The sequence below is a fragment of the Pituophis catenifer genome, unplaced genomic scaffold (assembly GCF_029215685.1).
Source record: "Pituophis catenifer annectens isolate HBS135680 unplaced genomic scaffold, rPitCat1.0.hap2 SCAF_2, whole genome shotgun sequence".
In the NCBI taxonomy this organism is placed as follows: domain Eukaryota; kingdom Metazoa; phylum Chordata; class Lepidosauria; order Squamata; family Colubridae; genus Pituophis; species Pituophis catenifer.
In genome coordinates this window covers 197,084,172-197,097,764 of record NW_027256882.1, presented here as the reverse complement: position 1 = coordinate 197,097,764, position 13,593 = coordinate 197,084,172, and the positions used below count along the sequence as shown (strand labels likewise).

The 13,593-nt window shown below is 37.5% G+C and overlaps 1 protein-coding gene across 1 annotated transcript in view; it reads left to right on the top strand.

Annotated features, from left to right (window-relative positions):
* ELP1 (elongator acetyltransferase complex subunit 1) overlaps positions 1-13,593 on the top strand; it is a 45,842-nt gene that overhangs the window by 23,623 nt on the left and 8,626 nt on the right. The window contains exons 17-30 of the mRNA XM_070938488.1: positions 109-162; positions 261-366; positions 1,399-1,514; positions 2,413-2,486; positions 2,594-2,672; positions 3,198-3,277; positions 4,347-4,484; positions 5,416-5,501; positions 6,812-6,960; positions 7,548-7,671; positions 8,387-8,484; positions 9,498-9,699; positions 11,386-11,447; positions 13,479-13,541. Coding sequence (XP_070794589.1) covers positions 109-162; positions 261-366; positions 1,399-1,514; positions 2,413-2,486; positions 2,594-2,672; positions 3,198-3,277; positions 4,347-4,484; positions 5,416-5,501; positions 6,812-6,960; positions 7,548-7,671; positions 8,387-8,484; positions 9,498-9,699; positions 11,386-11,447; positions 13,479-13,541 — 1,431 coding nt within the window. The remainder of the gene's footprint in view (positions 1-108; positions 163-260; positions 367-1,398; positions 1,515-2,412; positions 2,487-2,593; positions 2,673-3,197; positions 3,278-4,346; positions 4,485-5,415; positions 5,502-6,811; positions 6,961-7,547; positions 7,672-8,386; positions 8,485-9,497; positions 9,700-11,385; positions 11,448-13,478; positions 13,542-13,593) is intronic.

The window sequence follows — 13,593 nt, the reverse complement described above, 5'->3', positions numbered from 1 at the left end:
ACCTTAACTATGACACCAAACTGGTTCTCATCAGAATTAAGAGTTTTGGGTTTTGGTTTCTTTGTTCTGTTTTCTAACTCTGGTTTCCATTCTGCTTTTCTTTCTTAGGAAACCATATTTGGCTTGACTGACAGATGCCGTTTTTTTATTAATGATACTGAGGTACTGATTGTTCTCATGGCTTTATATCATCTGCTATGTCCATAATCCTTTAATGTCTCCCCCAACCAACGAGCAGTTTGATTGTCTGCTTTTCATAGGTTTCTTCAAATATTACGTCCTTTTCAATCAGTGATGAATTTCTCTTATTGACTACACATTCCCATACTTGTCAGTGCCTCCCTGTAAGGAACACATCCCTGAAAGGTAAAAATCACAATTTCTATCTCTTGACCATGTGCACCCTTCTCCAAATATGTTTGTTCATTTATGAAGAACTATTGCTTGTTAGTTGTCCAAGATTCTGCTGGACTCCTGCATTTTTATAGTCATTCACTTTTCCGTGGGAGTGTAGCACAAAGAGGATGACCCTGGCCACCCTAAACTCTACAATCCCATTTTCAAAATGCCAGTTGAAATGCCATGTTGAACGTTCTGCTGTATGTATGTTGCAAAATATTGTCATGATGAGAAGGAAGGTTATGGTGTTTCATCCTGACCTTGTCTTCCTTTGCTGCATTTCCTGTGTACGCACACATTTTAGCTTGTCTACGCCCAAGAGCATGAAGGGATTGAAGGGATACAGATTGCATGATATTGAGTTGGGTGCATATAGCAAGATGCCCAAACACGGCCTTCTATTTCTTTGCACATATTGATGGATGGATATATGCACATTTACATATGAGTAAGCCAAGTAAAACAGAGGAAAGGAGCCCTTTTATTTATTCAACAATGTCACCCTTTCAAAAATGATCAGGACATTCTTTCTACTTATTAGACTGTGTTTAAGTTCTTAAGGAGAAATCTCAGTCCAATTATGATTTTGGGCATATTTGTGTCCAACTTTATAGGGAGGTCATAATGTTCGAGTTGAGAACATACTGATTTAATTGAAAATAGCATCTTTGTGACATTATGAATTTTGTCTCTCTGGGAAACAAGGAAATACTAATGTTTACATCACTGAGTACAGCTACAATTTATCCTGAGGAGGTAGGGTAGCATTAACCTGAATAATACTTAAATATATCTTGCTAGTTAGCAGTTCCATGATGAGACTTTACTTCTCAAATCAGACACTGGGATTTTCAAGTCATATTCTAAATTACTATATAAGAATTTTACTTCTGCATTTCATGATTTCATGCTTTAGTTTTAAGTGTAGGTTTGTCCCATTCATAAAAGCTGACAGATCTTGAGTTTGGGTTTTTATGCTATTGACTGTGGCACCTTCAGCTTTGCAAACAGGTCTGGGCAGCACTTCTCTCCCCAATAGTGAGTCTCTACGCAAGATTGAAAGAGGAGCCCGGATAGTCACAGTTGTGCCACAACACACAAAGTTGATATTGCAGGTTAGTGCTTTTTCTTTGTGCATATTCCCCCAAATGATTGTATAGAGTCCTACATATAGTCCTTTATTTTTCAATTAAAAATAAATTGAAACCACCTGTCATTCAGCTGCCTGTTGTTGCAGTACACCTTTCAGAGAGCAGCCTCATCTATACTATCTAATATCTACCCATATGGAAAAAATAGCATATTGGATGGAATAAAGAGTGTTAATTCAAACAACAGGGTATCACTGTTTACAGTAAAGTAAATAGTACAATCTATTAGAAACCATACTGTGTGATTTTCCTGCTCATATGAATTAGCCAGGGGTGGGTTCCAAATCCCGTCGCTACCGTTTCAGTCGTGCACATGCACTCACGCTTGTGCGTGGCACTTCTGCGCATGCGCAGAAGAGTCTGGGTGGGTGGGCAGGGCCTCCCGCTGCTGCTGCTACCGGTTTACCCGATTCAATGCGAACTGGTAGCAACCTACCACTGGAATTGGCCTAGATAGAAGGAGGTCTATTTCATCTCCTATTAGGGGAGGTACATTTATATAATACATGTGTGCCTATATATGGAGCAAAAACAGATGGTTGTTGTGTCTCCATTCCATATGGAGATTTCAGAGTTGGTATATCAGCAACACACGTGCAAGATATGCTGAATGGCCTGGAGTTCAATAAAATAAAATACTTCAGCCAGAAGTATTTTATTGATTTATTTAGCCTATAATCATAATTTTCATCAGCATGCTCAACAGGACTAATAGATTTCATTCCACTCCAAACCACTATTGAACTGAAAGCTTGATGCTTCTTGTACTAAAGGTGTTTAATGTCAAGTGGCTATAGATCAGTAAGAGCCATCTGTGGGTCTTCCTCTGATTCACAGTGAATTTATGCTGGGATCTCTACAGGTGCCAAGAGGAAACTTGGAAGCTATTCATCATCGAGCCCTTGTTCTAGCTCAGGTTCGCAAATGGCTGGATAGGTGAGTTGAGTTGACTAAGGTCTATATGGGTTGACCTCAGGCTGTGCAACTTGATGTTTCTGCAGTCATATTGGAACTGACAAACTCTGTTCTGCCTCTCCTGCTAGCCTCCAATTTAAAGAAGCATTTGAATGTATGAGGAAGCTACGAGTCAATCTCAACCTGCTCTATGACCACAATCCAAAGGCGAGTGGAAACTATTGGCTCAGTTGGCATCTTCTGAAGGAATGGCAGAGAGACTGGAAAGAGAGTCCTGTGAACTCAAATGATAGTCTTTCAGGATGAGGACAGGGAGATGGCACCTCTTTTTGCCACCACTTGGTCTTTAAGAGTCATCAGTACATTCACCAACTCATAATGGATTGATGGCCTGGAGGGAGGTTGTTATATCCATTTATATGATCAGCTAGGAAAAAGGGATAGCTCTGAAGCAAGATGTAAACTTGATTAGATGCCAACACATTTCCTATTTTTTAACCAAAGTTAGTGGTTTATTGGGAAATCTTGCTGTATCACAACACAATATAATTATTTTCCAATTATTGTAGAGTGGTTGCATGGGAATTATTCAGGTTTTTCCATCACAAATTGGTGAGCAATGAGAGTCACTTCATCACGATAATTTGGAGTATTTTTTTCCATTTTAAAATAGATACTTGTACAATATATGGCAGTTTAATTAAAATTTAATGATATTTGCTTTCTTTTCAGGTTTTCTTAAATCATGTGGAAAGATTTATAAAACAAATTGATTCTGTAAATTATATCAACCTGTTCCTCACAGAACTGAAGTGAGTATTTGGCTTTTATGATTGGCTTTTAAGACAGAGCATTAACTGTTTCTTACACTTTGAGAGGGATTTTGAAACAGTGAAAGGGGTTAGGAATACTTCCTTCTAATTAGTAATCTTTCTCTTCTGAAATTTGCTTCGTTTGGTGCCAGGAAAAATAAATGGTATTATAAATTATTTTTCCATCACCATCAAAGCTACTCTGTATTTTTAAGAAGAGACATCTTGGCTTTTTTAAATGCTTGAATATGCAAGTCACAATTAGATTCCATCCAACTCCAGCAAATATTTAATATGCTGAGTGAGATCAGCATGAGGATCCTTAGAACAATATGAAGTGAAAAAGAATAAAATAATCTGGACTATCCATAGGAATTGAGGCAAAGTTCCCCAATTGAAATGCAATTCATGTATGTTGGATTAAAACTGTACCATTACTGTCTCCCCAGCCAGTAGTCATGTTAAGAGTTATGATCCAGTGTATTGAGAGGGACTCAGGTTGAGGAATGCAAGGTTAGATTAGTGAAGAGAGGAAATGGAACATTTTGGTTGAAACTTGATAAGTTCACATATTGATTGGGAATAGAGGGGAAGTTATCAAAATAACTGTTAAGCGAGGGTTCTGTTTCTATAACAATTAAATATATTTAATTTCTGAACCAAGATTTTGCAATCTGCCCAAACTCTGCAAATACACTTACTTTTCTCATACTTTCGTGATTTCTTCTGCAATTTTTTTATTTGAATAGAAGTAAAGCTTATAGGAAGGAATTGAAAGAATATATCTGATGATATGAATAAGGCTGAAATTTGTCTCTGTTTATTGGCTTAGCTTGTGAGTGTTTTGTAGGCTTGGTTGCATGTTTTCAAGAATACTATGGATGTTATAAAGTATTAATGAAAGCTGAATTTTGTGCCCAAACACTTTGTTTCTTATTTTTGAGGAACCATAGCATATAGTTTGGCTCTACCAAATATTTTTAGTAAATATTATTGCCTAACACCATTACACTGTGTATATGTACATTTGCTTTGTAAATGTAGCAAGGTCATTTTTCCCCTTTCCTAGAGAAGAAGATTTCACAAAAACGATGTACCCCTCTCTGGGTTCCACCAATGTCAACAAATTGCACTCTTCCAATAATAAAAAGATTAATATCATCTGTGATGCCATGAGACAAGCAATGGAGAACATCAGTGCTGCTAAGTATGGGACATAAAATTACAAAACATCTACATATACAAAGACAGTTTCCGTACACTATCAAACTTTTAACAAGTTGTAACAAAGCCCAGGATGCAGCCCCATACTTAGGAAAAGTCTTAATGATAGTCCATCTTCAGAAAGCAGCTCAAGTGCAAGAGTTATGAAAAGGGAAGACATATCTCTCTTTCCTCACTTTTTACAGGTGATGGACCTTCACCAATTGAAAAAAGAGCGAATGGTACTTCCGATTTACGGAGTAGGAAGCATATCATGTCTCTTTTCTGTCTATCAAGACATGCTGCATTCATACATGCCATTGTGCCAGACTTTTTAAAAAGTTTCCCAATCTTTCAACACATAGATCATAGGTGTCAAACTCACCACGTTGCCATCATGTGACGTTTTGCGATGTTTTTCCCCTTCACAGAGCTGGGGTGGGCATGGCTTGCACGTGATACATCCAGCCTACGTGCCACCAGTTTGACACTCCTGACATATATCATTCAACCCCATTTTCAACTGGGAAATTGTGATCGCATACAAAATATATAATACAGTTCATGAATACACACAACAAACTTCCTTTAAAAGTTTGCAATCTTATGGGGCCTTGTTACTGACTGTCTAGGGTCGCACATATTGATACAAGCCAAAGCCTGTTGAGAACGGAGAATAGGTTTGGAAAAAGAAAACTAGCCCTTTCTTCCATGTTAATAATACCTCAGTGATGTTCTGGCAAAATTGTGTTTCTTTTATTGGGCTCTAATCAAATAGCCAGTTTTAAAAATTTCTGGGTGTACTTGTAGTAGAATTCAGTAGCAATCCTACATCAGTCAGAATTGTCATGAGAGAATTTTCTTTTTTAAAAAAATCCCAAACCCTCAAAGTTCTCAATTTTTAACTCTTCCTTTTTTTTTCCTGGACTCTTTAGGTACTGCTTAGCCATACTGACCTCTCATGTCAAAAAGAGTCCTCCAGAACTGGAAACAGCCCTGCAGAGAATTCGTCAGCTTCAAGGTACAATACTGCATTAGATTGTTTAGTTGCGCAGCGCTCCTATTGCTTCCCAAATCATGATTCAAGTAATCAGTGTGTAGAGCACACTTCCTCCCAATTTCTCCTTTGTTGTATGTGAGTGAACGTCAGGAATGGTAGAGTTTCAAATGGCAGCCAAATTAATATTGTGATTTATTCTACTCAAGCAAAGCAGATTAATAAACCAACACATACACACACTAAATATACGTTGTGTGGCTTTATGGCTTTCGTTTTACTCTTTGAACTGCAATTTACAAAAATTACTGAGTGGCATAAATCCATATTGCATAGAGAATAAAGATGTATATTTTTTAAAAAAAAATCTGCTAAAAAGTAAATAGATGGACAGATAACACACATCTTCATATTTACTGTAAATCTAAAGTGTTGCCAAAAGTCAGTACTCCAGATTGACTGGCAAGGGAGAGGTATGGTGGAGTGGGAATAGAGTAGAGAGGGAGAAGATTTCTTCAGGGCTCCAATGGTACTTGGCTTTTCCAAGTAATGATATTATTGACTATCCATTACTCTGATAAAGACATAAGATTGCCTGTCAGTCAAGTTGAGAGCAAATTGCCCTCTTATGCACCTCCTACACAGATTGCTGTTGTGGATCTCCTCACTGAAAAGGTGAGCATCATTTCAAAGACCATTCAGATTTTTGACACAAGACAACATCATCAAGATAAAACAACAGAGCTTAGACCAGTTTCCCACTACTGAGTTAGAAACTCTTCATAGCATCACCAAAGCCATCACTGAAATGATGTAATATCTTTGCTGTGTCTGGCACAAAAAGTGTTCAGTAATTCTGGAAGATGCTAAAATGGAAATGACCTTATTATTCTTTAGTTCATTCAATACCCAGTCACTCAAAGTACGATGAGTTCCAAAGTATCTCCCAGGATACTGTTTTTACTATAGAGTAGAAATTGAAAGGTGATTTTCACTTCCTTGCCCATAAGATATCTGTCAGGTGAAAGGCATGCCTTACAAACCCTTTATAGAAGCGGATAGGAGAAAATAGCAGGAATTGGTAGCTGGCAATTCTGATTCAAGGATGTAATCACTACAAAAGGAGAAAGTATTTCAGTTTATCAGAGAAGTACCTCTGTATTGTCTATTAGCAAAAATAGCAGTCTTTTGCCCAAAGCTAGGGTTTGCTCAGTACATTATTACCTGTTTTTTCTGGATAAGGTTTTGCTTTTTCAGTATTGAATTGATAAAGACTGAATTCGTATTATACTTGGAAACATTGTCTGGCTTTTAATTAAAATTAATCTTAATAGGACAGACTTCAGAAACAGTAGGATCTGTCAGAGTGGAAGAAGCATTGAAATACCTGCTGTATCTGGTGGATGTCAGTGAATTGTATGATTATTCACTGGGGACATATGACTTTGATTTAGTCATCATGGTTGCTGAGAAGTCTCAGAAGGTAGGATTGGATCTTATTCTGATTCCATAAATCTTGGTCTAGCTATGTTATGAGAAAAACTATGAAATGCATTCAAAAATTGCCATCATCACCATCACCACTCAAACTCTTCAGCATTTGTAAAATACAATAAGTTGTACATTCAGTGCAAGTCTTGTTTTTCAGTATTGCTTGTTCTGTTACCACATGTGGTGGACTTGTCCAATGGCAAACAATGACTCGTGTGTGTGTGTGTGTGTGTGTGTGTGTGTGTGTGTGTGAAAGAGAGGGAGAGGGAGGGAGAGAGAGAGAGGGAGGCAGGGAGAGAACATTTATGGTTTCCATAATATCAGAAGTCACAGTGTGGTTTTATCAACAAAGCCTTGTATGATTTCATAGTTAATAGAATAAATTACCCATGAGCAAAATGAAGAACAAAAGAAATGGTGCAGAAAACAATACCAAAAGGTAGAAATATATTTGTAACAAGTATCAGAAATTAGTTTGGTGGCCTCTCTTCATGTAAAGATAAGCATGCTATTGCAGTGTTTTTTAATTACTGTGGCAATTCAGTCCGAACGTCAGTTACTTTTTTTATTTACTTGCAGGATCCTAAGGAATATCTCCCATTTTTAAACAAACTTAAGAAAATGGAAATCAATTATCAGCGATATTCAATAGACAAATATTTGAAGAGATTTCCAAAGGCGCTCTATCACCTTAGTAAATGTGGTATGTACATTAGAAACATGACTCCTAGATAGAAAATCATGAATAAGCAATAATTTTTGTTTTAGCAACATTATACTGCCTAAAAATGACTGAAATTACTGATGGCCAGCCTTTTTTGTAAACATGATACAGAAGCCATTGAGCCTCTAAACTCATGGAAGAGCATGTATGCAACCCATCATGCTTTAGGAAAGGTTTTGAATCAGCTCAGTGGAAACTGAGGAGAGAAATAGTAAAGAGGGAGGAGATCTTTTCAGGCCGATGGGGATGTTTGGAATGTTGAGGATGGATCGCTGTGCAGGACTTGTGCGTTAAAAAATGGAGATGTAGAACATAAAATCCCATGAATTAGAAGATAAACATATGAGGCTCCTCCCCCAGTTGCTTCTATCTTCTTTGTTTTAAAAAAATCTGTTGATTTTTTTTTTAAATGGGTAAGTGGCTGCCAAGGGAGATGAAATATATTGAGCCTCCAAAATCCCAGGTGTGATATATTTGTACTATGCAGTCATCCAGATTTGAAAAAGAAAAATAAAGGATTTGAAGTATGAACGATTTGGACTGCAAGCTGTTGAAACTGTTTCTTGAATTTGGGCATCTTACATGTTGCAGTTTAAAATAAAATGTCATCCTGATTAATTAAAACTAGCTCCAACAGGCCTGTGCAAGGCTTTGTCTTTTGAGTGTCAGAAGAAAATATCTGTTGTTTTCTCAGGCCCAGAACATTTTCCAGAGTTCCTAAATTTGGTGGTTGAACAGAATTTGTATAATGAAGCCCTCAAGCTCTGTTTGCCAGGCACACAAGAATACAAGGTACACAAATAGTTTTCCATTCATCTTTATTTGCTGTCCTTTACTGGTGAGAGCAGGCAGCTATACTCGAGTCATAAAATACGCATTACACAGTGGCAGATATCTTTCTCTGAACATTTCCTTTCTTTATCAAATCCAGAGTTCTTTAGCTAGAAGTTCCTCTTACATAAAATTTGGTTTGTGGCTTCTGGTTCATGTAAGCTTTTAAATGTGATCTGTTGTCTTTAGAATTAGAGAAGTAATCTGATCTGCAATTGTCCGCCTTAAGGGTTGTGTAGAACCTGGTATAGAAATCTGCCAGGGATTCCTCCTTGGGAGGTTTCGTAAAGCAAAGTGAATTCTCTGATAATTTTTCCATGCATATTATCAGTCTTTCCTGCAAATAAAGGACCAACTACAAGTAATCCTCAACTTATGACCACAATTTAACTCAGAATTTATGTTGCTAAGTGAGAAATTTGGTAAGCGAGTTTTGTCCCATTTTACGACTTTTCTTGCCACATTTGATAAATGCATTCTAGGCATTAAATTACTGGTAGTTACATAGTTGTTAATTGAATCTGGCTTCCCCGTGGACTTTGCTTGTCAGAAGGTCGCAAAAGAGGATCACATGACCTCTGGATACTGCAACTGTCATAAATATGAACCAGTTGCCAAGCATCCGAATATAAATTATCTGACCATGGGGATGCTGCAAAGGTCATAAGTGTGAAAAATGGTCATAAGTCACTTATGTCCGTGCCGTTATAACTTCGAACGGTCACTAAATGAACTGTTGTAAGTCGAGGACTGCCTGTAGTAAAAGGCAAAATTATAGCACACCTTCAGATGCTTCTCAACCTCGCCACAGAGAAGGTAGAAAGCCTGTGCTCCTTTGGCAGCTGAGCAACAGAATGCACACTTTACAATTTCACTTAAACATCTGCCGGTCATCTACAAGAACAGTCAAGAACAATCAACTCTCTGATCTGTGAGAAGGCCCAGGTCCACTTCCCTGTAACTATCTTTTGCAGACCATCAGCTATGCCTACGGAGAATATTTAATCCAGAAGCATCTTGCTGGACAAGCTGGGCTGATCTTCTTCCGATGCGGTGCCTTTGAGAAAGCGCTGGATGCTTTTCTGATCAGTGGCAACTGGCAGCAGGCTCTCTGTGCAGCTGCTGAGCTTTGTTACACTGAAGACAAGCTGGCTAGCCTGGCGAGGAGCATGGCAGGTGAGCATCCACATTACCCTAAACCTGACTCTCCTTTCCAAATTTAGCCATCCCAATGTTTTTTATTGTATTATCGTCTTCCCATTTCTTTTCCCTTCCAAGAACACAAACGTGGTGGTTAAAAATACTGTTCATTCTTATTAGATAGTACAATTGACATGCATGGCACTTGTCAGAATCACTTAAGAACCAGAGCAGGAAAAAAGACAGGCATGGTCTCTGAGTAACATGCAGTCTAAATTTCAGCTGAGAGGTAGATCAAGAGGGGGATTGGAGAGGCATGGAAAACAAAGATAAATACCTGCAGATGAACCCCACTGTTTGCAATTAGTTCATGAAATTAATTTTGCTTGTATGTTGATCAACATATAGAAATTCATTCAAACTAGCACTGGAAGAATGAGAAAACTCCTACACTACAGATGAAAATATAATTAGAAAAATACTAGACTGCAGAAATGGATAGGTTAACATTAAAGATAAAGGACAAAGAAGATACAGAATATTTTCTAACATGGGATTTGTTTTATCAATGGTTAGACAATAGAGATAGAAATTAGAAGTTTTATTGCTAGGTATAAGTGAATAATATTATTATTACTATTATTATTATGTACAAGTAAACCGACCCAGACAATACACTGTTTACTAAGCACTTATGTATGTTAAAGAAAAATGTATAAAGTACATAAAAAAAGAAATTCATTCAAACTGTGACATGGCCAAAGGCATCTTACCTGTCATGCCTTATTTTATTTATTCATAGATTTATATCGCTGCCCATAGGTTTATATGGGTGCCCATCACAAATATATGACTCAGGGCTGCTAACATTATTTCAAATGATAAAAGCATATGCAAAAAATATATATATAAAACCCATAGCAGCCAAGTGGATGCCATGACCGAAAAGCATCTCTTCCTGGGGCTTGATAACTGACATTCTTTGCCCTCTGCTGCCTGACCAGATAGGGCACATAGAAGCAGCTGGAAACCTGGTCCCATAAGTAACCTGGTCTCAAGCCATGAAGGGCTTTAAAGGTGACTACCAGGACCTTGAATTGCACCTGGAATCATACCAGTGGCCATGCAAACAACCTACCAATGGTGTCACATGCTGAAAAACACTTAACTACATGTGTCACTATTCTACACCTGCTGAAGTTTTTGAATGTATTTCAGTGGCAGCCCTGTGTGGAGTTTGTGGCAGGATCACTAGGATATGAGTGACCCTGAGTAGCATCTCCCAGTGGACCCAAAGAGGCCCATTAATCTTCACCTATGACTTTTGTTGGGTCCTTCTCAAACAGCAACCTTGCCAGACTTCTGAAGATGTCTTTTAGCACCAGCCAAGTAGGATATGGGGCTCAGGTGTTGGGAAAGAATATGCACACACTCTCTTCAGCTGATGTAAGCCACCACCACTAAGCCTTAGCAACTCTTTGGACAAGATCTCTCCCTGGGACTGCATAGCTGGGGGGGAATGGTACCCTTTCATATACCTGTTGCCAAAGTTTAAGAATAGGGAAAAGTGATTGAGGAGGTACATTTGGTTCGGAGGCTTGTGAAACTTTTACAGACTTGAAATACTGTAGAAGCACCATATCTCTGCTTTGATTTTAGGAGTGGAAAAAATAGCTTTCTAAAATCTCGCATTTCCTCTCCTGAACACTTTCCTTCTTTCAGGAAGACTTACTGAAAAAAGAAAATATGTCGATGCAGCAGTTCTTCTAGAACAATATGCCAAGGTATAGTTTCTATTTTGCTCCTTTCCATTTGTTCTGTTTCTGATCCACTTTTTCATCTGCGGTTTTCTATACATGTGGCTCTCTTCGCAAAACATGTCTATAGCAAAACATGATTATGCCAGAATGATGACATCACCACCCAAGTGCTATCATTCTGTACATCTGACAGAGCTACATAAATCATAGTATTTGCATGATGATCTGTGACATTATTTCCAGAGTCCCATCTTTCCTTGTAACTTTAGCCTGTATTTGAAAATAGAAAGTGAACTCTGAGCAGCAGTGAGTTGCTTCCTCCTTCAGATGATTAGATGTAAATCAAAATTCGTGTAGGTCTGTTTTCCATTTGTAACACCATGACTTGTTCCCCATGTTTCTGGACAATTTTCCTTTTGTGTAGAACTCCCATGTCCTCATCTTCCATTTATAAGCCTCCAGTTTTTTCCATGTTGTTACTTCATCTTTCATTTCAAAGGATATTTGATAAGAGAGGAAAGATACCATGTTTCCCTGAAAATAAAACCCTGTCTTATATTTTATTGAACCCCGAAATAAGCACTTGGTCTTAGTTTTGGGGTGGTCTTATTATTTTGGGGTGCGTGGAGCAAGATGGGGCTCCTCTTGCTGTCTTACCTGATTTCCAGCTCTGCATTTAAATATTTTCAGGGAGGGCTTATTTTAGCGCATGTGCTCAAAAGCTCGATTGGGCTTATTATCAGGGGATGTCTTATTTTCGGGGAAACAGGGTAGTATTTTTTTAAAAAAAATTAAATTTTCTTTTAATACAAAACATTCCGTCATTCATTAAACAGTGTGTCATCTGGGTACAATTTTTTCGTGTCATAATAATTAAAGCTTACCACCATATTCATTATTTATATCTACTCTTAGTTAATACTAATACTTAACATATCTATTATCATAACATTTGTCTTCTTAACTTATTTAACTTTACCATACATTACTTTCATATTTATTCTCTAACCATTGATAAAATAAATCCCATATATTATAATAATCAGATTCTTCCTTCCCTCTAATTGAAAGTGTTAATCTATTCATTTCTGCACATACCAATATTTTCTTAATCACATTTTCATCTGCAGGAATCTCTTCACCTTTCCAAATCTATGCAAATACAATTCTAGCTGCAGTTATTACATGAATAAACAAGTATATGATTCAAGTATAAACTAATTTTTGATGGTATTGCTGAGAGCAGTTCATCTGTAAGCCCCCGTGGTTACATTGCTTCATTTGGATATTGTATGCTGTGTTCTAGCTACAGCCAAATGTATACACTTCAAGTGTTGAACCCTGTTTAATGGCACCAAATTTATTATGAAAACCTCTTCGTCCATGCCACATCTGTTTATGTGGCAAAGCTATCAGTCTTTCATCCATTTCCTGCAAGTAGAATGACTGACAATATAAGTATTGCTAAAGTATTGCTAGTTGCTATCCTAAAGATTTAACCTACCTAATAAAATTAGCTTGCTATCTCAAAGTCCTGGGAAGGATGCCAGATAAGGAAAAAACAAGAGCTGGTTCAGGCATGTATGGCTAGAAATAGCTTTTAATTCGAGGTTTACATCGTCTGATGCTCTTGAACAGCATTGTGGCTGAGTTGACGTGATAAGATAGAAGCATTTGGAACATGAGGTTATATCAGTTCTAATTGTTCATTGAAGCAGAATATTACCTGCAATGAAGTGATAAGGCTAGAAATCACAAAATATGAAGAACCACAAATAGAAATAGAACAATTGTAGCAAAAGAAAGCAAAGGTAATACCAATACTAATAGGCATTTTGGGTGCATACACACACACACACACACACACACACTTATTTACTTACTTACAAATATATATTAGAAGCAGGTCAAGCAGAGTACTCACTGTATATTATGAATATTACAGGATTTGGGATTTCATCCCAAATATTTCTTTTCTGCTAAAAGGCGTCAGGAGAAGGAAATATTTGATTAGTTAACAAAATGATAGTAAATGTTTGATTTACCCTTTTCCAGGACTATGAAGAGGCCATCCTGCTTCTTTTAGAAGGAACTGCCTGGGATGAAGCCTTGAGAATAGTAAGAGTCCTGAAAACCTTGATTTTTTTCCATTATCTGTGAGAAAGTGTTG